At 28.1% G+C, this 25,210-nt stretch overlaps 1 protein-coding gene and 1 long non-coding RNA gene across 2 annotated transcripts; both read left to right on the forward strand.

Moving 5' to 3' along the window:
• The first annotated feature begins 3,620 nt into the window (after window positions 1-3,620).
• On the forward strand, window positions 3,621-19,862 carry LOC105149720 (uncharacterized). Its single transcript, XM_087407791.1, has 8 exons — window positions 3,621-7,834; window positions 10,070-10,353; window positions 12,275-12,436; window positions 15,989-16,244; window positions 16,410-16,478; window positions 17,388-17,474; window positions 19,159-19,200; window positions 19,456-19,862. Exons 1-8 carry the CDS (start codon window positions 7,571-7,573, stop codon window positions 19,480-19,482), a joined length of 1,191 nt encoding a protein of 396 aa, XP_087263917.1. The 5' UTR covers window positions 3,621-7,570; the 3' UTR covers window positions 19,483-19,862.
• A 1,840-nt stretch (window positions 19,863-21,702) lies between these two features.
• Window positions 21,703-22,782, forward strand: LOC147909083 (uncharacterized). Its single transcript, XR_015545678.1, has 3 exons — window positions 21,703-21,795; window positions 21,901-22,147; window positions 22,238-22,782. It is a non-coding gene; the product is annotated as an uncharacterized LOC147909083 (long non-coding RNA).
• The last annotated feature ends 2,428 nt before the right edge of the window (window positions 22,783-25,210 follow it).

Genomic DNA, 25,210 nt, shown 5'->3' on the forward strand with positions numbered 1-25,210 from the left:
TTAAAATTTTGTTTCTTTCAATATTAAAAAAATCTTGAAATTCTCCTAAAATTGCATATTGTTTTGCATTGTCCGAAACGTAAGTAGCAACAATTTTAGTCAAATTTTCACAACTTTGCGTAATTTTTCGCAGGCTTTACATGCAATTAACGCGAAAGAATGGCAAATACAGGGTGGGCCATCTATTGGTACGTTTTTGAATTTCGTCGTATGGCAACACCGAACGAGCTACAGACCCGAAATTTTGACAGTTTATTAGTCATACCGTCCGCGGCACGAAACAACATGTTTTCTCTTGAAGAGCGTTTTGAAATTTTAAAAACTTATTTTCAAAGTCAGTGCTGTGTCGCCGAAACTGTACGAATTTTGAAAAGAAATATGGGTCGTGATAGAGCACCCACCGAAGGAGCTATACGCAAATTGGTGAGGAAAGTTCGTGAGAAAGGGATGTTAGTGGATGACATTATATTACGACTGTTTTGAGTGAAATTGGCGCCGAGGTAGTCCAAAATGTCATTAATAATTGGGGTAACCGAATGGCATACTGTAAGGCCAGTAGAGGGAGCCACATGAACGAAATCGTTTTTCATTCTTGACGCGGATACTTTTAAAAATTAATAAAAAATATCAATGTATGCTCATTTGATCGCATTTTTAAAAACGTACCAATAGATGGCCCACCCTGTACAATTTAACATTATTAAACCAGGAATTTCAGATTTTAAACTAGAAAAGAAGGAATTATTACGTCCAATCATAACCGATGGATTATTGCTTGCCATTCCAATGATAATTGTTAAAGGAATTTCATTTACAGAAAAAATTCTTTAAAAGTTAAAAAAATTTTTTTCTCGTTCAATCTCTTGCATCTAATGCTAATAACTTCAACAATTGCGTTTTTATTTTCTTATTATTAGAGGAAACATATCGTACGAGCAGGCACATAAATTCTGTAATATCCGTGCTTTCATCTATTAAAATAAAAAATTTACATGTTTTTAAATTTTCAATTAGCTTTTCTGTTTCGCGTTTTATCAAAACATCTTTTACAATACTGCTGCACTTAAATCGACTCAGTGACAAAAAATGTCTTGTAAAATTTCTTGTAAAATTTTAGGTTTCAAACAAGTGTCTTTTAATAAAAGTATCAAATGATCTGCCGTGTAAAAAGCAATGTTATGTTTGGCAAGAAAGGCAGATAATTTTATTTCTGCTCGTTTCACTTTATCATCATGGGAAACATTACTAACGACGTTATCGAGGTTTTGATTTTGATTTTTTATTTTATCTATATGTTTAGGCGTTTGCGAATGCTTCGTATAATATCTATTCTACAATATCTGAAGCTGAAATTATATATTGTATATTGCAAAAAGCTTTATTTAAATTAGAATGGGGAACCAATTTTCCTTTAAAAAGTTCTCATCTAACTACGAATTTTGAAATTTTCTATCATATTGTTTTTTAATGGTTCTTTTAGCAACATTTGAATCCATATTACACAAATATTATATAAATTATAATTATATTAGGTGTTGGAATTAATTCGTAGCGTTTTACAAGTGATGGGAAGTACTTTCATTAATGTATTTTTTAATGCTCATGTGAAATAAATAACATTCTTTCATTAAAAACGCTACGAATTAATTCCAACACCTAATATAAATAATAATATGTTAAGCTGATTCTACAATGAGTCGGTAATCGATGAAATTGACTAATAACCAACTTATACCATAAGATTACCGATTTTCTTAGGACAGAATTCGACTTTATTCCTTCCCATTAGTCGAATTAAACGACTCGCTATATAATATATAATTAACAACTAGTAGATGCGAAAAATCATAATCACCTATTTAAATTAAAACTAGTTAAGACTTAAGATTTCCAACAACTAACTCATTGTAGAATCATAATCGTTACCGAAGAAAGTAACGAAAAAAACAACAGTGTTACAAATAACGTGTTACTTCCCAACTCTTGTAAATCCATATATGCTCTGACCCAATAGAGTTTCTTTTTAGGGTTAGGTTCCTTTTAAAAAAAGAAAAAATTTCTTTCTGTCGGAAAAAGTGTACATTGCTTTAATTTATTAAGTAGTAATTATACAAATCTTTTACGGAATTGTTGAATCAGCAAGATTTAATATTTAAGATAACATTGGAATTATATCAATATATAAATAATGATTAAATTTTTAAATTATCTGCCAAAGAAATCAATTTTAATGTGGAATTTTAATTGTGATTAATTAAGAAATTAGTTTGTAAAGTTCCCTTTAGTGCAAAAAATTCCTTTAGTGTTTAAAGAAGTTGTACTGATTTCGTTATCTTGCATGTTTATTGTTTATTGTTATCAGTCATTTGCATACATTCATTACACTATTAAAAAAAATCACTTTTCTTTCTCTCCGAAATACATATCATATTCCGAAGATATTTTCTTGATGAACACGATGCCATTGGTAAGATTTGAATAGCATAAGATTTTGAGTTCAATTGAGATGAAATGGGCAAAAAATGACATTTTTTAAATGTTTTCAATATTTTTTACAACAAAACAAACCTTGTTTCTAAATAAAGTCGAATCTAAAAGTACAATTCAAGAGTTTTTAAATGAATTCCAGAACATGACTATATATCATTTATTTTCATCAAGTTATGACTGTTCCCGCAGATGTAAATTCAAAACAATTTTTTATTTTATCGTAAAAATAGAATTTGTATAATTGTATTTTATAATCACTTGCACATATGAATATTACTAAACACCTAGACATTTTGAAACTTTGATTGAAAATAACTTTCTTCTTCCTTATTCGTGTTGAAACACTTGTTAATTCATTTCATATAATATTGTTTAGTATAAAAAAATGTGAAAAATAACTAAAAGTGTTATTTTTTCTCATTTCTTAATTTATAAAATCTTGACGCACTATCAAATTCTGCCAACATCGTGTTCGACGCAGAAAAAATCTTCGGAATATATATCATAATATTTTATATATATTTTATATATATTTTATATATATTATAATATTTTAGAAAGTATTTAAATGCTGAAAAAAGTTATTCTTCTAGAATTTCTTACAGAATAATGTAGAATTTAACGCATTCAAAATATAAAATAACAAGTCTCCATGAAAATAAGTTAAATTTTTTATTTCTATAATCGTTTGGAGCATTTAAAATAAAATTTGTAATACATATATATATATATATATATATATATATTAGGTGTTGGAATTAATTCGTAGCGTTTTTAATGAAAGAATGTTATTTATTTCACATGAGCATTAAAAAATACATTAATGAAAGTACTTCCCATCACTTGTAAAACGCTACGAATTAATTCCAACACCTAATATATTTTTTAAACATTTAATTTTTATACTTAAATATTATTAATGATATGCAAATTTTGATATCATCCTTTTTACCGTACATAATAGTGCTGTTTTTTTTTTTGTAAATGTATAATTGCAAGGTAAAATGTTGATCAATTAATTGCAAATAATTTCCTATCTTTTGACTTTAAACTATTTTAATCAAAACTTTTTAAGTTTCAATATTTGTACCAATTTCCAGATATTTGTTTTTGTAATATTTATGATGTAATATGCAATATTGTTTGTAATTGTAATATTAACTTCAAAAATATAACAAATGAATGTATCATCACTTGATTAATGTATCATCATTGATAATATCTCATTATAGCCATGACCTTCAACGATTACCACTAACACTTTTGCTGGTACAATATTATAATTAACTATAACGACTACCAATAACACGTTTGCATGTACAATATTCATTGTGAAGTGACGTGTCTTTCGAGAGATGTTATCTCTTTTAAAATATAGTAGCACGGTAAAATATTTTTCATACATAATTATACATAAACGGTTATACACAACTTATTTATACATAATTTATTTACGGTTACAAATTATGTACAACCGTTTATGTATAATTATGTATGACAAATTCTTTAACGGACTGTTGTATTTTAAAAGAGATAAGATCACTCAAAAAAACACATCATTCCGCGATAAATATTGTATCAGTACAAACATGTTATTGATAGACATTGAAAGTCATACCTCTAATGAAGAAGATATTAGGATTAAGTGGACAAATATATATTTGTCATATTTTTGAAATTAAAATTACAATTATAAATAATATTGCATATTGCAATATAAATATTACAGAAATAAATGTTCAATTTTCAATTTTGCTACAAAAATTGAAACTTAAAAAGTTTTAGTTAGATTAGAACAGGCCCTCAAAGTTTAAAGATAGGAAGTTATTTGTGAATAATTGAAAACATTTTATCTTGCAATTATACATTTACAAAACAAAAACAGCACTATTATTTACGGTAAAAAGTATTGTATAATGTCAATTTACAGATCATTAATAATATTTAAGTGTAAACATTAAATGTTAAAAATATATTGGGAGTACAAATTAGTTCGGTCCGTTTTTTTGTGTTCAAAAATACATTTATTTCAAAACAAAATGAATGAACAGATTAATTAAAATATTGTCCATCGCTGGTTACTATTTTTTCCCATCTCTCAGGCAATTTTCGAATTCCATCTCGAAAGAATGACTTGTCTTTGCAGGCGATCCAATTTTGGAGGCAATTTTCGATTTTTGCGAAAGAAATGAACCGGTGACTTGCCAAATCGTGCTATATCTTTCGGAACAATCAGTAATCAGAAAGAGCAATGTCCGGAGAATACGTCGGATGCGGTAAAACATCCCATTTGAGCCAAATATTTTTTTACGACTTTTGCGACATGAGGCCGAGCGTTGTCATGAAGAAAAATAATTTTATCATGTCTTTGCTCGTATCCCGGCCGTTTTTCTCGCAATGCATGGCGAATCAAACGAATCAATTGTAGTCGATACCGATCGCTCATAATGAAATCGCCAGGTTTCAGCAGCTCATAGTAAACAACATCCTTTTGGTCCCACCAGATACAGAGCATGATCTTCGAATCATGAATGTTCGACTTTGGTGTTGATGTTGAGGTCAATGGCAACGATTGACCGGGCTTAGCGTAGTATTTTTTCTTCTTGGGATTGTCGTAGAATATCCACTTCTCATCTCCAGTCACAATCCGATGCAAAAAAATCTTTTCTTTGTTGTCTTTGAATCAGCTGTTCGCAGTGAAAAATCGCCTTTCAACGTCTTTCGGTTTCAGTTCATAAGGCACCCAATTTCCTTGTTTTTGAATTATTCCCATGGCTCTCAATCGTGCAGAAACGGCTTGTTGAGTTACTCCCAATGATTCTGCAAACTCCTCTTGCGTTTGACTCTGATCTTCTTCGAGTAATGCTTCTAATTCTTTGTCTTCGAATTTTTTTGTCTGTCCAGAGCGAGACTTGTCTTTAACGTTGAAATCTCCATCCTTGAAACGTAGAAACCATTCCCTACATGATTTATCAGTTGGAGCAGTGTCACCATAAAATGTCACATAAGCTTTGCCATATATGTGCTATTGCTCCGATAGAATTATTTGACATTATAAAGCAACATTAAGAAAATGAAGTTAATTCATGATTTGTTTTACAGACAGGTGCCGGTTTACATTGCATCCCGATTTTATATTTAAATCGTATTATGAAAAAACTAAGAGAGAAAAAATAATATAAATAAAACAGATTTAGGAAATTACAATCATTTAAAATGATGTAATATTATTAATAATGTATCACTAATAATAGTCACTATTATTTAAATTATGCAATTTGCAAAAGAAAAAAATAAGAATTTTATTTTTGTCTTCATAGAATTCGTTTTTAACTGATCTTATATAGTAGGCCAAAAATATACAGATTATGCGTTTACAATTTTTTAATTAACTAAACAGTTAACAGATCATGTTTTTGTAAGAAATATTAAATAAAATGCAGTTGTTAGTTTCTGAGAAATAAGAGGGTATCGCTTTAGGAAATCTATGGCAATATCGTCGACTTTCCTTTATATTTATATTATATGCTTCATTTTTCATTAATTTACATTACAAAAAGAGATAAAATATCGTATTAAGTTCATAATATCTTTATATATTAGCTTCTTTTCCATCATTTTACAATCAATCCATATGTATACAGGATGATTTTAATATATTTCGTCACCCATCATGAGCAGGTAGAGTGAATCGAACTGAGATGAAAAGTCCTTTACCATTTTGCAATTTTCGCAATAATTAAGATATTAATTTCTAAAAATTGTCAAATATTGGTCTTGAATAATTTTTTACTCAAATATTATCAATTTTATAAAAAAGCTGCAAGAGACAAATATCATTTATTTTCTTCTCATAAAGTTCTGAGAATTTTTTCAGAATTTTTTAATGTCTATATTTTCTCATGTTGGTAAAAATAAGAAAATACGTATTAAAAAGTATTAAAGTACTAAAAAGTAGTAGTAAGTTGATAAAAAATTCTGAAAAATTTTTTAGAGTTCTATGAGAAGAAAATAAATGATTTTTGTCTTTTGCAGTTTTTCTATAAAACAATGTAGTTAAAAGAAGGGCGGAGAGCCAATAATGTAACCAAGAATTTTAATTTAAATTAAATTATAAAAATCATATAACAATTACAATTGACAAAAACAAACGTTTCGACTCCGATCGAGTCATTTTCAATGTGTCGTAATATTTAAACATCGCTATAAACCAAAAATATACATGGTATTACAAAACTAATTATAATTATTAATCCCGTATTCTTCATTTCATCTAGTACGTTGCGAATCATTTATATCGAAAATCAAAGTAGTTCAAATATTCTGAAAAAGTGACCGTGAACAAAAAAATTAAATTAATATTTAATACATACAAATTAGTAATATAATAATGTACCTTGTCAGTAATATCAGTAAATGTGTTGAGAGTTCATTAATAAAAAGAGAGAAAAAAACGCAGGTAGATAGTAGTCCATATCGTGATACAATATATTGGTTTCTTAATTGAAACAAATTTGCAAAAGTAACGAACATCTGACTTCCACGATGTAACTCAATGTCTAGAAGAAAAAGATTTATCAAGAACGTAAAAACAACAAAATAGGGGGGAAAAGGAAAGAAGATATTAGGAGGAAGAAAGAGAATGTATAATGAGAATATAAGAATATAGAGAATATAATGAAATAAAGTTGTCCATAATATAATCTTCATGATCATTTATAACTATTAAATATTTTATTAATTTGAATTTCCTTCTGAATAAAAATACGAATTTTGTTTTCATGAGTGATCTACATTTAGTGACCTCAATCTACATATCTATAAATAAAAATTCCGCGAAAAGAAAAGCAATCTAATCTAGATTATCTATGTCCATTCTGTTGTTCAGTACTTGCTGATTATACGGCATACAAATACGTTATACTTCAGTGTACATATTATACAGTATAGTGTCACAAAGTAATTCCTAGAGAGAGACTGCAAAAACTATTTCTGAAAAGCTTATAAAAAATATTAAACCGTGTTTGTGTCTCGTGCAGCAAGAACTAATTCAGTTAAAATACTAGTCGATTCAAAAACTATGACAGAGGCGCTAGAAAGAGCGCTGGCACCATTATTGACCTTTGGTTCATTCTTCGGTTTAGGCATGTTCGAATATCCTCGTGGACAACCTAGGGCGTATCTCTCTTGCCTATATGTTTTGGCCAAATGGGGCTCTCTTACGTACTTTTATTACTATCCATATTTAAAAAGGATTTTGCATGTTGAAAAGGCATTCGACATCCAAATCATCAATTTGGTTCTTATCAACACATTAATTCTCATTAGCCTTTGTCGTTTCAAGGTAAAAATTTTGAAATATACTCTCAGTCCATATATAATAATACTTGAGCTTATATTACTTATTTTTAATTTAATAGTATTTTTAATTGAGAGCATTAAAGGAGTCTTAAATTCATATTTATAGGCAAATACAAAATTATAAAACGTTTTATAAAAGACTTTCAGTATCGTTAACCATCTACTTTTAATCAAACTCAAGCAGTCTCTCCTATTCGGCTATTCCGCTAATCTGCTTATTTCTTACAAATCGCATGCAGCAAAAAAGTCCTCAAATATAATTTATTTTCTTTTTCCTCTTCTTCTCGTGCCGTTTTTCTGGAGTACATCAGGATATCATTTACAGAATTTTACTTTTTAATATTGTATTTATATCTAATGTTTCTCTATAACCTCTGAGGTCTTCATGTATGCAGTCGACGTAATTTTTTTCAAATTCTTTCACCCATTTAATGTTTTTGTAGTCTGGTTTGTTTTAAATCAAGATCTAAAATTTATTGCCAAATGGTCTCTCTCTATTAATAATTCACTGCATCTAAATCCCTCTAAATCATCCTTGCTAATTGTCGGTTCCTCAACATTATTATCCTGTATTCGATCTTTCAATATTTCTATTAACTTCTTCCAATTCCTTGCTCCTCTTCTATTAACCCTTTGCGGCACAATATCTTACATATATGATACCATTTTAACTTCAGTTTTCTATGTTTTTCATATAGTTTTTTACATATTATTACAATAAAAAAAACATTGTCAGTGTTTAGAACATCAATTGTTATAAAAAAACTGTAGAAACATTCCTATTGTTAACGAAATGTATTTTATAAATAAGTTGAAAAATTCATCCTATTTTAACAACATAAATGTGATTGCGACTAATCAAAAATAGCTAATTAGTCGAAAATAAAATTTGAGAGTTTTTTTGGGTCGATGATTTCGAATCTAAAATCAAAATACAAAAATTCAAAATGGCGGATCCAAAATCGAGGACAAAAAATTAAAAAATTAGTTTTGGTGCTGTAAAATGCGTGTGTATCTGATTTTAACTATCGCTTGACCATTTATTGCATCGCTGTCTTACAAGGAAGGTTAAACAACTAAAAAGTTCAGGAAATTCTTAAATATTGTGTGCAAATATAGTAGTTTGTCCGTAACATAAAACTATTTTTGTTCATGCGGAATTATTTTGATATAATATCTTTTCTTTTTCAAGTTGCAACTGGCTGCTCTATCAAAAGCCAAAATTAAATGTACGATATTTTATAAAAATAATAATTTCTTTATTCATACTTTGCTTGTAATTGTCTAAAGTATTTTGCATATTCCTTTACGTATATCAAAACTATTTGACTAATTTTAGGTTTAGATACACTGTTATTATTACTGTTGCTGTTGTTGTTATATAAAAGCTCATATAATAGTTACTGCTGTACTATATTGATGGATTCTACTGAATTTGCACTTTACACTCGCGCAGCCAACGCGATATGAGACGAATACCTAGGGAACACGTGCATAGGTGTTTTCATTCATATTTGAAAAATGGTTCTTCGGAACATAACTATAACATACATTGTTTGCAGGATCAAATATCTCTTTGATTTTCGTTATATAAAAATTAAAAACAATTTATAAATAGGGATGCAAATAGAAGTATAAAATAAATAAATAATTAAAAAAAAATTTTTTTATTGTAGTCCTAAAGTACTTTTGAAATCATTCAAATTTTATTGCAGAAATTTTTTCGTATCTCTTATAACTTCGACGATATTCGCTTAAAAATATTTTTCCCAAAAAAGTATTTTACCTCCTAAAACTGTAATTCTGAACGAACAAAAAATAGTTTTACGTTACGGATAAACTATTTTACACACAATTTCAAAATTTTTTGAATTTTTGGATTGCCTAGTGGTCCTTAGTTTTTTACTAATAGGCTTTGTAACAACAGTTTTGCTGATAGTTAACTATCTGCAAACTACTTTAGTCTATTATATCATATTTTATGTTCATATCTATTACTCTTATTTACACGTAATCTTTTTCATAGATCAAGAAATTAAATAAAAATAAAAAAAAATATTTTGGACAGTTCAACACAGACTTTAATGCTTACATTATTAAAATATAATTCTTTATCTGTCACATTTCCTGTACATATTGAAATATCAATTTTTACTCATATAAATTTATAATAATTTTTTTCTGTGTCGCATATTCGATAAATATGATTTTTTTAAAGGAATTGAAAATGTGCTTACGTGAACTTGCTATAATAGATGACACGTTGGAAGCTCTCGGAGCGCCAAAGGAATACCAAAGGCTACGTAAATGGATAATTCGAATAATAATCGGATGGATTGCATTCCTCTTTTATCAATTTGCATATTGGAATTTTTTTGCTTTATTTGTTATTAATTTTGACCTAAATTTCAGTCTTTTTTTTGTGATGCATTTTACGTTTGTGACTTATTATCCATCAAATGTCATTATCTTAAATGCTCTGATTTCTGCAGCTATCCTTGGGTTAGTATTATACCTGTGTATACATTTACTTTGTAATCTATTATGACATTGTGCGTCAAAATATTTACAGTGTGAAACACATAAAGACCTTTTGGTAACATATAAAAAATGGAAGCCATGTCTATTAATGACCATGAACTTGACAACATAATGCTTGATGACATATGTATGTCTTCTGTATTGTCTGTACAAAACATATGTATATAGTACTTATTTTGAGTTTTGAAAATATACTAAACAAAAATTATTTAAAATAAGTAATTAATCACTATTTTTCATTGTTAAATATTTATAAGAGATGACCACCTTCAGAAAACACTGCTAAAGAAGAAAATGTTCAGTAATGTAATCGAATAAACATACGGTCAAAATTTCCACCTTCAATGAATTTGATATTGACATATAACGTCATAAAAAAAATAATAGCAAAAGTAACGGTAAAATTGTAACATAAAAGATAATGGTAAAATTGTCATAAAAGAGTAATGAAAACTAAAAGTAACCCCCTCCCCCTGGCTGTAAGGGAGAGCCGCATGTCGATAAGTAGTTATGATACGATTGAATTAGATGCTATTGAATTTGTCTCCGCGATGGAACAGATCCAAAATGATTCCACAAAGTGTCCTGCATCGAAGAATTTAAATGCGTTTAAAAAAATTTGTATAAAATTCCGCATAAAGTGCACCCCTCCCGACACACTGAGCTCTTTAAATTAAAAAGTACCTCCGATTCGTATGTCCGTTTAGCGGAGTACGAGTTGAGGTAAGTTTTCACTTCGCCCTCCATTCGACTTCCAACTCGTTAGGAGCCACAGGACGAAGCGAATTCCTTCCAATTTGCTGTTCTTCCACACGGCTCCTTTGCGATTCAGAGCCTGGACATGACCAAATCGATCTAATAATTCGGTTTCTGCGTTCACCCCCTCAGCTCCATGTATGTAGGGTTTGGATGAAACACTTATAATTCTCACCCGAACTAGAATAATTAATATCACATGCATATTTTCAAAATAGCAACAGTTTGAAAAAACAATTCGAATTTTCCTCACATTTTTCCATTTATTTGACCTTCAAAAAAATAGAAAAAAAATTAACATAGACTATTAATTCTAGCTTAGGCGATAATGGCATATTTTCTGAGTATAACATAAAAGTAGAAGTCAGTGGAACTTTCACTTTTTTTGGAATCGTGATGACCATATTCAAAAACAGGAAAAAAGGCGAATAAAGTTTTGAAATATTTTAGTATCGCTCCATCTACCGTTAGAAACGAAAATGACGCTTAGATGGGAACGAAATTTATTCTATTGGAAACTTTCTAGAATGGTTTTGAAAGATTGAATGTAAATAATGGCGAGCGCGGGTTATAGCAATTGGTGCGCTCTATTAGATCGATCATGAGATCCCACACACACTATATCATTTTATCTCGTATATCTTGAACAATTTATTATTCTTCCAAAAAACATTTTTGTGAGATATTCTTATGACTATATAGTAAACTTTCAAAAACAGCAAAAATAATTGATATTTTTTACCCCTAAAACGTAAAAACTCCCTTAACAAAATGCATTTGTTTAATATACGACATAATGTTTTTAGCAATTATTTCAAAATTTTGTTTAACATTTCTTAGCTTATTGTTATTTTCTATAAGGCGCATAGTTTTCTGGTTTTCTTTTTCGTTATCTGTAAACGAATTATAGTTTAAAACAATTAAAATTGAATTATAAATTTTTGGACAAAACTCATTCTGCTGCTCATATATGTATAAAATATATAAAAACATAACAAATAAATAATAAAATTCTAATTTAGTCCGACTTCTAACTATTTATTACGCAATAAGCATTAATATGCTTATATATAATGCATATATTATAAAATTAATAAAAGATATGACTAATTCTTTTTCAATTTAGATGCATAAGCTCCAGATTTCATCGAATCAATGAACGTTTACGTGTATTATATTCTGATCTGTTCGAAAGTAGTACAGATTACAGAAGACAAAACAGATACATCTTTGTGCATCAGCAGATAACAGGTGCTAAGGATCACAATCAATATATATGGATTATAATGTAATAATTATTTAATAGAATTACTGTGTACACACATGAACGCGCATATATATATATATATATATATATATATATGTGTAAAGAATATCTCAATTTCAACTTTCGCATCGACATATTTCAAAAAGTATAAAAAAAATGTTTTCTGTAAAAGTATAACTACTTCGAGAGGAGCCTAATGTGATCACATTATTCTTTTCTAGATAGAGATACAATGAAAAACGCAATGAAAAAGATGTTAAAAGAAGTTATATTTATTTACGCATTTTAAAATGAAATTTTTTGCGTAATATGATTTCTCTCTAATTCTATTTAAAAGTATTAAGTTAGAAATATAAAAAAATCAAAATTTACGAGATACTATAGATACACATATACAAATAATACAAAAGCATACACTACAACGTAAAATGTCCGAAGCTAGAATTTTATACAATAGATTAACAATAAAATAAACGTTTCGGCTTCAAATTAGGCCATCTTCAGTATCATAAAGTTTCTTCCTCTAACTTACGCATATATACATATGTGCAAAAACCATATTAGAGTTATATGAATCACGTTAATCTTGTATTTTTTTACAAAAATTTTTTTATTAGAATAAAATGAGTAATATAATATCTGTGTACGGAAAACATCCATAAGTATTATCAAGACGTGGCTACTCTGTTGTAACAATTCTAATAGTGAAGATGTTATGTTCAACTCTCATCATGACTGTCGGTTTATTAATAGTTTTCTAGAGACCTTGATGGAGGGGATATCTCGGGAGTTATGTTGGGGAAGATATGTTAAGCAATGGAAAGTATGATTCTGTCAATTGCTCCGTATCATTTTGTTTGTTTATTGCGTTAGTATGTTTTTTTATGTATATCATTTCAGATGTGAGTCTCTTTTGAAAGTTCCTTATCCAATACTGTAATCTTCTCCCAGTTTAATTTATTTTCATATTCTAGCTGATCTGAGACTACCGACATAATTTTCTCCACAGTTAATTATAGAATTAAGACATTATCGAGAAGAAACAATTTATATGCAGATACGACTACTAACATTAATTCTAACATCCTGCTAAAAAAATATTTTACAATGCCATACGTCAGTAATATTTCTGAAAAATTCAAAATGCTCGCTTTGTCTTGCATCGCGTGCGTGCATGAGTATCATTTTTATTACCAAAACACATAATTTTTTATAACAGTTACCTATCTATGTCTCTGTTACTCATTCGAAAATCGTTCTCCAAGATTTAAGAATAAGGATTAATACATGTCTGCGAAATAAAATCTTAATGTTGAAAATGACAAAAAGTTTCGAAATTGAGATTTTCTTTATCATTTTTTAGTCCAATATGGTGCTAAAGAGCTATTATGCCGTAACAATATTTGCTTCTATATAAAACTGTACAATGTGTACTTATGAAATAGTAGTCCACAGATTAGCAGTTTCCACAAAGAAGCAATGTGGATTTCTTAAAATTGATCTTAGACATTCAATTAGAACGTTATTGTTACATGAAAATTTACATGTATCTACATGTGCGTGAAATATTGATGTAGTAGTATGTAATGATGTATGGATGACATGTAAATCGTTTGTGTGTAAATGATTACAATATGAATATTTGTCTTTACGTCCCCTTAAAACTATACGGTGGAAAAAATTTAAATTCGAATGGGTGTTATAATCAATTAAATGTAGAGGCAGAGAATTAAGAATGTTTTATACATATTTTCAAAATGATAACAAAATTAAAAGAAAATTACAGATTATTCTAAATCACGTTTAAAAATAATGTGACAAAGATTTATTATCTGGATAATAATTTTAATAAATAGTAGTATTTTTTTAATCTGTGTTCTAATGCAAATATATGAAAATGCATTGTATATTATAGAATAAATGATAAATATCTCAATTTTTTAATATAAGTACATCATATATTCAGAATTATATATGTAGAGTTACATTGCGATGTATGAACTAATTGTCCAGTAAATAAACAAAATACTTTATTCTATCTTTAGTAATATATCTTTGTAAGTAATCAGTGAATCGCAATGAAACTTTGCATAAATTATTTTATGTGAATATTTAAAGCACTTATAAAAGAAAAATGTAAATTTTTTTATCATTAAAAGAAATTTAATATTTAACAATAACAAGAAAATACAATTTTCACGGAAAATAATAACAATTAAAATAAATATACTACAAAAATGTGTTAATAAACAAAAATATGATCTTATACACACAACTTTTATATGTATATATTTTATTTGAAATGTTAAGCATACGTCCAAATTCCATTTTCTTTTTGTAGGTACTGTATATCTAAAACATTCTTAAATTATCAACCTAATATTTTTTAGATGTTTGCAATAAATAATATATTTAAAAAGTATTTAAAAAAGTAACAAATAATATGTTGAAAAAGTATTTAAAAAAGAATGTCCCGTTTAAAATCGTTTCTTTTATCTGAAATATTATTTTTCGTATTGATTTGAAATAATTTGATGCAACTGTTAAAATGGTACACTCTTTATATGTATGTACATGTAGAGGAAAAGCCCCTATTATAAGACACTGAATTCATTTTGTGTAATGCTAGAAGTAGTACCTTTATAGGCAGAATTTAAAAAAATAGTAAGTCATTTTGAAGGGAATTTAATAAGTTTTAAGATAATGTTACATAAAATTTAATTCAAATTCCATTTTTTTTTAAATTAAAGGAATGTAAAAAGTGAGCAAATCGCAAAGTATATCAAAGTATTGCAATTAAAAAATTTTATTTAGTGTTTTTAAAATACAAACAAACACTGCCAGTGCGCGAAAAATGAGCACGCGATAGATTATACTCAGAACTCGTTTTCAGGTAATTGGAATCAAGCATCGCAGATATAGGCACTTGACATTCATTCCAGTTGTCTTTATTATAGTACAATAACATTTATTTTAGCAACTATATTTTTACTATAACATAGGAACATTATTTCATATTAGGAATACCCTGAGTACCTCATATACGATTTTCCGCCTTACGATCATCAAACTTGTATAATTAAACAATTTAACATATCTTATAGTTTTCTATTAGTTCGACCTTATTCTATTATATATGAAGAATTTATTGCCAAATATTTATTTATCAAATAATAAACAAGGTTTAACTGCTCATTTCATTGAAACTTGAAGACATCCAAATTCTAAAATCTTGTTTTACAATGACTACAGGCATGATCTAATAATGAATATTAAATAGTTTTCAATCCAAGAGCAATAAATTCATGGTAGATAGATAGCGTCTATTAGTTTAGCAGAAATGCCGCTATCTCACATTAGGCGCATATCTCATAATAGGGGACTTTCCTCTACGAATAATTAGTTTCAATTACGTAAAATAATCATATATTGTGAACCGCAAGTTATAACATTATAGTTTATAAGTGAATTCTATAACATTATTGTTATATTGAATTCTACGTTAAAAATATATTTTGCTTAGTACTTTTCGTATGTCTTTCGGTTATTATAACAATTATAATTTATTTACAGGCACATCCACTTACAATTGTGTCTTGTATCACGGAAACTAAACGTAATATTCAAAGTACAAATGTTACTACAAATGATATGGTACTTTTTTTATGCTGTAGTGTTGTGTCTATCAATGTATCACTTACTTGGAGATCATCCGGGAACATGGACATTTCATTATACTGTGTTGGAATTAAATATGAATTTTAATTTAGTTTCGTTTAACATTTTATTTCTCATGTTAAACTACATATGTCAAACTGTTTACTTTAAGGTATAGTTACAGTAGATCAAAGCATTAATAATTAATTATAATTAGAATAATATGTACAAGCAGCAATAAAAATACATGTCAAAGTTTTATTTGAAATGACAAAATCTTATTTATTAAATACAAAATTTTACTACAAATTTTAATGTTAATATATTGTAATTTTAGATAAATGAAACAGTAGCAATTCTTCAGAAATTGTCCAATTATAATCTCGATGAAGATTTACGTAAACAGGTAAATAATTACAACAAAATTTTATATTGAATTTTAACTATCTTAAATGAGTAATTTTACTAGCTCTTAAAATTCGAACACGTACCTAAATTTCATGGAATAATTATGTACAAAATTGGGACATTATATAACAATTGTGTTATTCCTTTATATACTTTATAATACTTGTACACACATTCTAACGTTACAAATAAGGATAATTTAGAAAAAGTTTTAAAAATTATTTTTTATTTTTTATAACAAAAGTGAATTATTGAAAGTTATTTCATGCTACATTAATATATTATCAGTTCAACAATTCCGCTATCAAACTATCATTCTATCAATTCTATTATCATACTATCTATATTCTACTATCACGCTAATAAATATTCCACAAAATACGCTCAATGCATTTTTGCATATAGAATTGAAAATAATTGACAAAGATTTTGTAATTGTTGATATGTACAAATATCTCAAAAATGCATATAAAAAAGAACAATACGTTAAATTCGTAATATTGTATAACCATTTTGAGTTATTTATTTTTTAATAATTTTTATATGTCGATCTTGCTTCTACACAATATGTCATTAATTAAACTAAACCATTGTAGTTAAATAACTTAACTCTTGAAAATGTATTAAATTTGACTCAAATTTAATTCATTACTTACTATGTTCAGACATTATTATGCTATACTTGAAACTAAAAAATAGATTAATTTTGGCTAATATTGAAATTAAAAATAACGGAATATCATTAAACGCAGAGTTGCTCTTTGATATCTGTGACAATAAAACATAATTAATGTTTTATAATAATGTGTTAAGTTTACTTATCCGTTTAATACAATTTAGCAAGTATCCGAAATGTTAATCATGTTAGTGTATATTGAACGCTTATTAAATTATTTATTTCAATTAGATTTTGCAGTTTATATTGCAAATAAAGCAGACAAAAGTAAAATTTGGCTTGGGACAATACTACTTTGGATATAATTTTATCTGTGAGGTATGTCTTCTTTTAAATAAAAATATAAAAGTATGTAATAAACGTATATATATATATATATATATATATATATATATATATATATATACGTATATATGTACAGGAATGGCAGTGACTCTGTCCATATCTTAAAATATTTACTGCTATTTTTAAAAATATCAAAGAATATATATATTGAAGTTGTATAGCATCAAGAAAATATACTGCTAACAGTTTTTTTATGGATAGAGACGTTTCGATAATCTCCTCTTTTTTAATGAAATTGTATAATGTTTTTTACACAATATAATACCTCTAAGTATTCTGCATGTAAAAGATAGTGTATCAAGAAACCAATAGCTTACGAGACATTTTATACTTTATTCTGACATAATGTTGACATAAAATATTTAATAACTTATAAACAATTAATTTTTTTATAATCCTTAATTTTATAATTTTATAATTTTTCATAAACATAATACTTTTATAAACGGAGTATTGATATGAATAAGTTGATGGAAAGAAACACATAGTTGCTTAAAAAAAAATATGTTGGTAAAAAGGATAATTTTTTAAATAAACATAACTACGTATTTTCTCTCCTTCAATTGATTTATCTCATTATTCTATTCATAAAATTATTAAGGAATACAAAAAATATTATTAATTTACAAGTTATTTAATATTTCATGTCAATATATGTATATGCCAGAATAAAGTAGAAAATATTTCGTAAACGATTGGCTTTTTGATATATATATATATATATATCACTTTTTAATAGTTTTATATGCAGAATAATTAGAGGAAGCATATTGTGTAAAAAAAATCATATAATTCAATTTAAAAAAGTGGAGGTAATTTTAAAATTTTCGCCTGCACCCATAGCAAATACTGTTACCAATATACTGTACACCTCTTGATGCTATACAACTTCAATAAAAATATATTATTATTTTCAATAAATATTATTCCATATCATATCTTATTTCATATCATATATTTATCATATCATATATTATTTCATATCATATTATATCATATCATATATCAATATTATTTCATATCTATAACAATAGCGGAACAATCTAAGTGAATAGAGTTACTGTCCCAACCTGTATATATATATATATATATATATATATATATATATAACAAAATAAACGCGTATATGTAAAATAGAACGTATTCTAGATTTTCTTACAAATAATTCTTTTGAATTTAACCCTTTTGCTCCTAATGCCGGCTATGACCGGCATTCACAAAGCGTATAGACGAATGGTATAGCCAGCATTCGCGAAGTAATTTATTCTGTTCCTTATAATAAGAGTTACGCCAAATTATCTCGTACAGCTGTATACAACCAAGTGTAACACTGATTTTGTCAAATGATATATATTTAATCATAATTAGTAGTAGTGGTAGTATATTGATATCTATAATGCCACTGGCATGAAGGAAATAATAAAAACACGGTTTACGAAGAAATTATAATCATTTTGTTTTAAGGAATAGTTTTTTCTTTTAAATATGTCAACGTTGTTCAGGAGTAATTTTAAATGTCAAAAACTGTCCATATATGTTGTATACACTTTTGGCGTAGGGTCCCGATCAGTGGAGGTATTCCGGTGGACCGCTTTCTGAGCAAAAAGGTTAATAAAACTGTTTCCATTAAGTATAATGGTAGCATACTTTCTTTCAGATGTATTCTACAGTTTTGTCCGCTACAATAATTCTTTCGCAGGTATATAACAGACTTCCTATTCTCGTAGTAATGCATGAGAAATTTTGTTTGGTTATGGTTTTATATAAAAAAGATGCGCGCGCGGGTATAATTAAATGCATTGTATTTAAACCAAAATCTCTTGTCATAACAATCAGAAACTATTTCTGGTTGTTATGACAAGATTCAAGATTTTACAACTAGAATTAAAACTATATTATAAGTATCATATTATGGTATTTATTACATTATAAGGATTTGTTTAATATGTTTCAGTTTGGTCGGAATTTTCCCGTCTCTTGAAAAGTGCACCAAAATCATGATTAATTTTAATTCCAGCGCACTATATTAATCCAATTATTATGTCAGTCGACATAAGTCGTGCGAATATGCTGTATTGCTTTATGTTTTAGCGATAAGATTAATTTGAATTTCTCTATGTTACATACTGCTTTGTAAATACCTTATAGATTATGAGTGCATGATGCGCATGATGCATCATTTGTCCTTCTTTACATTCGATGAACAACAAGGAGAAACAGTACATTATACAAAAAAAAATGATATTATTACATAGTAGCATAATTAAAAAGTTAATAATATTATATGAATTATACGAAACCGTTGAAAATATATTATATATATGATAATACACATTTTATTGAACTAATCGTTACTGTAGTATTGAGAGAATGAAATATCAATAATAAATAAATTGTATTTACTTTTAATTGTAACCTGCGATTATAATATTTATTAAAATTCTAATGATATTTAATAATATTCCTTCACTTTGTTGTTAATGTCCGATACAAAGGAGAATAATTTTTATAATGGAAAAGGAATTTAATGTATACTGACACGTAAAATTCATAAAAATCTATCCTCAAAGAAAAGTTAAGTTATCCGTCAAATACTAATTGTCTTTTTATAGGAGGGTATGAATTTCAAATCTTGTAGATTAGCTTATAATATTATAGTAATAATTTTAACAGGATGTTAATTACAGTTATTTTAGTGGCATCTTTAAACTAATATCTAAATTCGCATGTGTGAAAATATGTTCTAGCGCAGTGCTGGGATTCACTTGCACGTTTCGGCAGATTTTCAGTTTGGTTCCTGTCCTAACACATTACTAAAAATCATCTTTTATTAAAAATGAATGATTTTTTTGTAGGATAGTGGTTACGAAGAAATATCTATATTTAATAATAATAAAATACGTGTGTCATTATAATTTTTTATATGTACACTGCAGTGCATTAAGTTGCTGGATCATAGTAGCGGATCGACTTATCGACGTTCATTTTTTAAATACTATCACTAATTTTACAGAAAAACTGCAAGAAACAAAAATCATTTATTTTCTTCTTATAGAACTCTAAGAATTTTTTCAGAATTTTTTATCTACTTTTTAGTATTGCATTTTCTTTTTTTCAATAAGTCGAGCCGCTATTATGACCCAGCAAATTAATGCATTGCACTGAATGCACAAACGACCTAGAGAGGGAGAGAGAGAGAGAGAGATAGAACGGAAAAATAAAGAGCAATTGAGAAGAAATTTAAATGGCAACTTACTTATTTCGCGCATGCGCACTCCATTTTGGCCAACGCTAACACCAAAGGTGCTGTAATGTCCGCTAATAAAATAAACATGAACGTACTTCTACTTAGCTTTAAGAGATTGCATCACACATACAATTTCCGGTGCACTCTGATGAACATGACATTACGTTGACAACAAAAATTCGCTATAATAAATGGAATATTGCCATGATTATGGAAATATATAACTAATTAATGTAACACAATATCTATAATAGTACAATAATTATATTTCCATTTATTTTCATTTTCTTTTCCTCAATTAACTAATTAATTAACAACAATCTAATTAACAACAAATGAAACAAGAAAAAGGCTACGAGTTAATAAATGTATCCTTTAATGCATTGCATAACAATGCTAAAGACCAAAGTATAATAATTTCCAAATATTGAACGTCAACCCAATGTTATTGCTCACAGATATATGTATATATATATAAATTTATACAATACCCTTTTTCTATATAACAATACATTTCTATAATCTTTAGAGATCTAAGTTAATAAATAATTACCAAGTAGTAAAAAAATAATCAAATATATTCATTGAATCTTTTTTTCTTAGCGAGCCAACGTAGGTGACACAAAGGAATGTCGCGCGCTCTTATCTCTAAGGAGAGATAATTACCTCGAAGGAATTCGTAACATAAACACTGGCTAAGCACTGGCTTATAGAAGCCTCTTTCGAAAATCAAAATTTAAAATTTCTCAAACTTTATGGAAATGAATTTCACTTTTATTATTGCGACAACAATTGGACATTTATCACAATTATAATTATTCTTAGTATATACGTATATATTATATATCTCCCGTTTAACAAATATTTTGTACACATAGTTTAACTCTAATGTTCTAACGTATTACAATAATAGAGAATTACATTCTCTCCCAACAATGTCATCAAGATTGATAAAAAGTTTCCCATGACGTCTACAAAGCATACCTGAAGTATTTATACACCAATAGAGTCGATTTTATCTTATAAATGCCTTTGAGAAGGTATCAGGTAAGTGGAGTTTATTATGAGCGATTATTGACCTAAATATTCATTGAACATATTCAGCGGTCTAAATATTTCAATAACTGCACGTTGATATTGGTATTTTTCTAGATCATTCAATCAAACTTTCAGATTTGAAAGAATACATCAATAGCAGCGAACGCTCATTTAACTGTTGAATCCGCTGAATGCGTTAAATATTGAAGCAACGTTTTTTTTTTTAACAGAACTTTTTGATTTGGCCAATGCTTATTATGAGGATAACCTCAAGAAGCAGTGCATTTATAGAATAAAGCAAGAAATTACTGTATCAAATGTCGCCTACTTTTATAACTTTGCAATGAAGTATGAAACAGAGGTAGTCAAACGTTGTCACTATTAACATTTCATTATGTATCTTATGTATTCATGTACGTACAATAATTAAATGCTATTAATAATTTTTTAGGAGCTGAGAGAATTCTGCGTCCGGTTTGCCATTATTCATACACATATATAAACTCCATGTATTAACGATTTAAGATTAAATATGCCAATTCCATATATGTCACACAAAATCGGGAGGTTCATCCTTTCGGAACTTTATCCGATCCTTGAATGTGATTGGCTCTTGTTTTTAGTTTTTGCTCGATTTAAGTGTATAGGAACTACAGTGGCTGAGTTCAATAGAGAAAACTCTAATCAATTAACACTAAGTGATTCTTTAATATGATTAATTTTTGACTTTTTGCTGGATCTAAGTGTAAGAATCAATCATATTAAAGAATCACTAATGGTGGTGTCCCATGACAGTCGGATTTTCAGATAACGGAATCTCGAAAAAGTAATAGAGAGTCAATCAATCAGAATTATTGGACTGCATTACTGTTCTGTACATATACGTTAAATGCAAGATTATCGAAATTGAATTTCTGTATGTATAAAAAGAAATTTGTCATTAATAAATAATTGGTCAATAAGAATTTATTAATATATACCAGGTGTATGCATAAGTTTTTTTCGGTTTTTTGGTAAAAAAAAAGCACGTAATTTTCAAAGGAAATTGATTTTTTTTTATTCAAAATATTGGCCATCGGCTTCTACACATTTCGCCTATCTTTCAGGTAATTTATGAACCATGCCAGAAAAACTACTTGTCTTTTGCGGCAAACCATTCGTCGAGTCATTTTCCAACTTCCTCGAAATTGCTGAGGTGCTGCTCTGCGAGCGCGTGCCCCATTGATGCGAAGAGGTGATAGTCAATTGGCGACAGACTGTCTGGTGAGTACGGGCGGGTGCGTGGAATGAATGTCCCATCCAAAGCGATTTCAGGTGTTTTCATCTGGTTTTCTGTTGGACGGCGCATTGTGTCGTGTAACAAATCCTTGTGCCATGTCCTTCTGACCATTCCGGTCGTCTTTCGATTAATTGCGGTGGTTTAACATATCATTTGTTGGCGTAGCGTGTGTATTAACGGGGGCTTTCAAGAGTTTCATAATATACAACCGCGTCTGGGTTTCACCCGACACAGAAGCCTGGTATTCGTGCCGAAGCGATTGCCTTGGTGTTGATGGACCGCCTTCGCATGTGAAATGCCACGATTTTTTCCGCTTCGGGTTATTCAAATAAATCCATTTTTGTCCCCCGTCACAATTCGATTGTAAAAATGATTTCCTTTCCGTAGCGTTTGAAGCACATTTCACAGTGACTTTTGCGATTTGTCCTTTGACGTTCCTTCAATTGTGTGGACCCTCTACCTGAGTTGATGATCTTCCCATTGCGCGTAAACGTCTGCTGATTGTTTCGTGTGATACATGTAATGCTTCGCTCATGTGCCCGTTGAGTTTGAGTTGGGTCTTCATCCAATAACTCCTGCAATTGCTCGTCTTCGCATTTTTGTGGTCTACCAGAGCGCTCACTGTCTTTCACATTGAAATCACCATTTTTAAATTGTCGAAACCATGTCTCACATGTTCTAATCGATGGAGCGTGTTCACCATATGTTTCTATCAGCAAACGATAACTTTCAACAGCCTTTTTCTTTTGATTAAATAAAAAAAGCAATGCGTGCCGCAAATGTTGTTTTTCAGGCACAAAACTCGACATGATCACTGAACGATAAAACAAAGACGCTAGTTTTTGGCGGACTCAACTTGTGTGTGTTTGTAGTTAAATGTCAGACGAACAAAATGGCGTGTCAAATTAATACGCTGCGTACTTTTCGCTGGCGCCATCTCTTAGTTAAACCGGAAAAAACTTATGCATACACCTGTATAAGTATTCATTTTTCCAGCATATAAATATAACTATTTATATCGTTAAGGATAAAATTGTGTGCTTGTAGGTCCGAAATTTTTGTGATTGGATTCCCCTAGAGAGCCTCTGTGAGCTGCTTTTTTAGCTCATGCGCGTTTGAGTATAGTTCGCTGCAGTATTAGATTCTGATTTTTATGGATCCTGTATGTGCCCAATTTTGACATTTTTATGAAATTTCATAAAATTTTTTGATAAATCAGTAATCGAAGTTATAAGACTACATAAAATAATAAATATATTTACTATTACATATAAAATAATTTATATACAGTATTGAAATGAAGCATATGTGAAGAAAGAATAGGATTTCGGAATAATTATACAAAAACAATGTATTATGATAGAAAATATTTTATTCGGCAGAAATTGTAAAGAGTACCAACGTTGCAAGAATAAGAAAAACTGCCAAAAAAACTTTACCAGTATTCAGAAAACAACAATACATTTTTTTAATAAAAAAATATTAGATGTAACATGCAATAAGAAAACAATATTAAATATTGAATTTTATAGGACCAATATATACGCAATAAGAAATTAATAATAATTGTAATAATAAAATGAAATAAAATAAAATAAAATATTAGCATTACAATCCCATTTAATGTATAAATAATCATATACATATAAATAATATACAATATGTATTTATTTATTCATGTATTTATTACATGTATTTATTATATTCGAAGTACTTATCTGTAACAAATAAACTTAACAAAAAATAGTTGGTAATGTCATTTAATAGAATATATTATATATAAAAGAAAAATTCGACTAGACACTTGTTTATAAAATAAAATGATTAAAATAAACATTAACACTGAACTTTATTAGAAAAATATGAATTTAATAATGAAAATAAGATAAAAACAACACTACAATCATTAAAAAACTAAAAATAAACATAAAATTAATGTTTTGAATATAAATTTTGTGTTTTATAAAATTTTATAAATGTCTTTTATCAGGTTCAAACTTATACAACTTATATTTTCAGATTGAAAATATAAATACGATCGAACTTTACAAATGACCAAAATGGTTTCATTAGACAATCGACATTTTTTAATTTTTACATCACTTACAATTGAAAATATTCATTCCGCTTCAGCATTAGAATGAG

The sequence above is a fragment of the Acromyrmex echinatior genome, chromosome 7 (assembly GCF_024713525.1).
Source record: "Acromyrmex echinatior isolate Ae372 chromosome 7, ASM2471352v2, whole genome shotgun sequence".
Taxonomy (NCBI): domain Eukaryota; kingdom Metazoa; phylum Arthropoda; class Insecta; order Hymenoptera; family Formicidae; genus Acromyrmex; species Acromyrmex echinatior.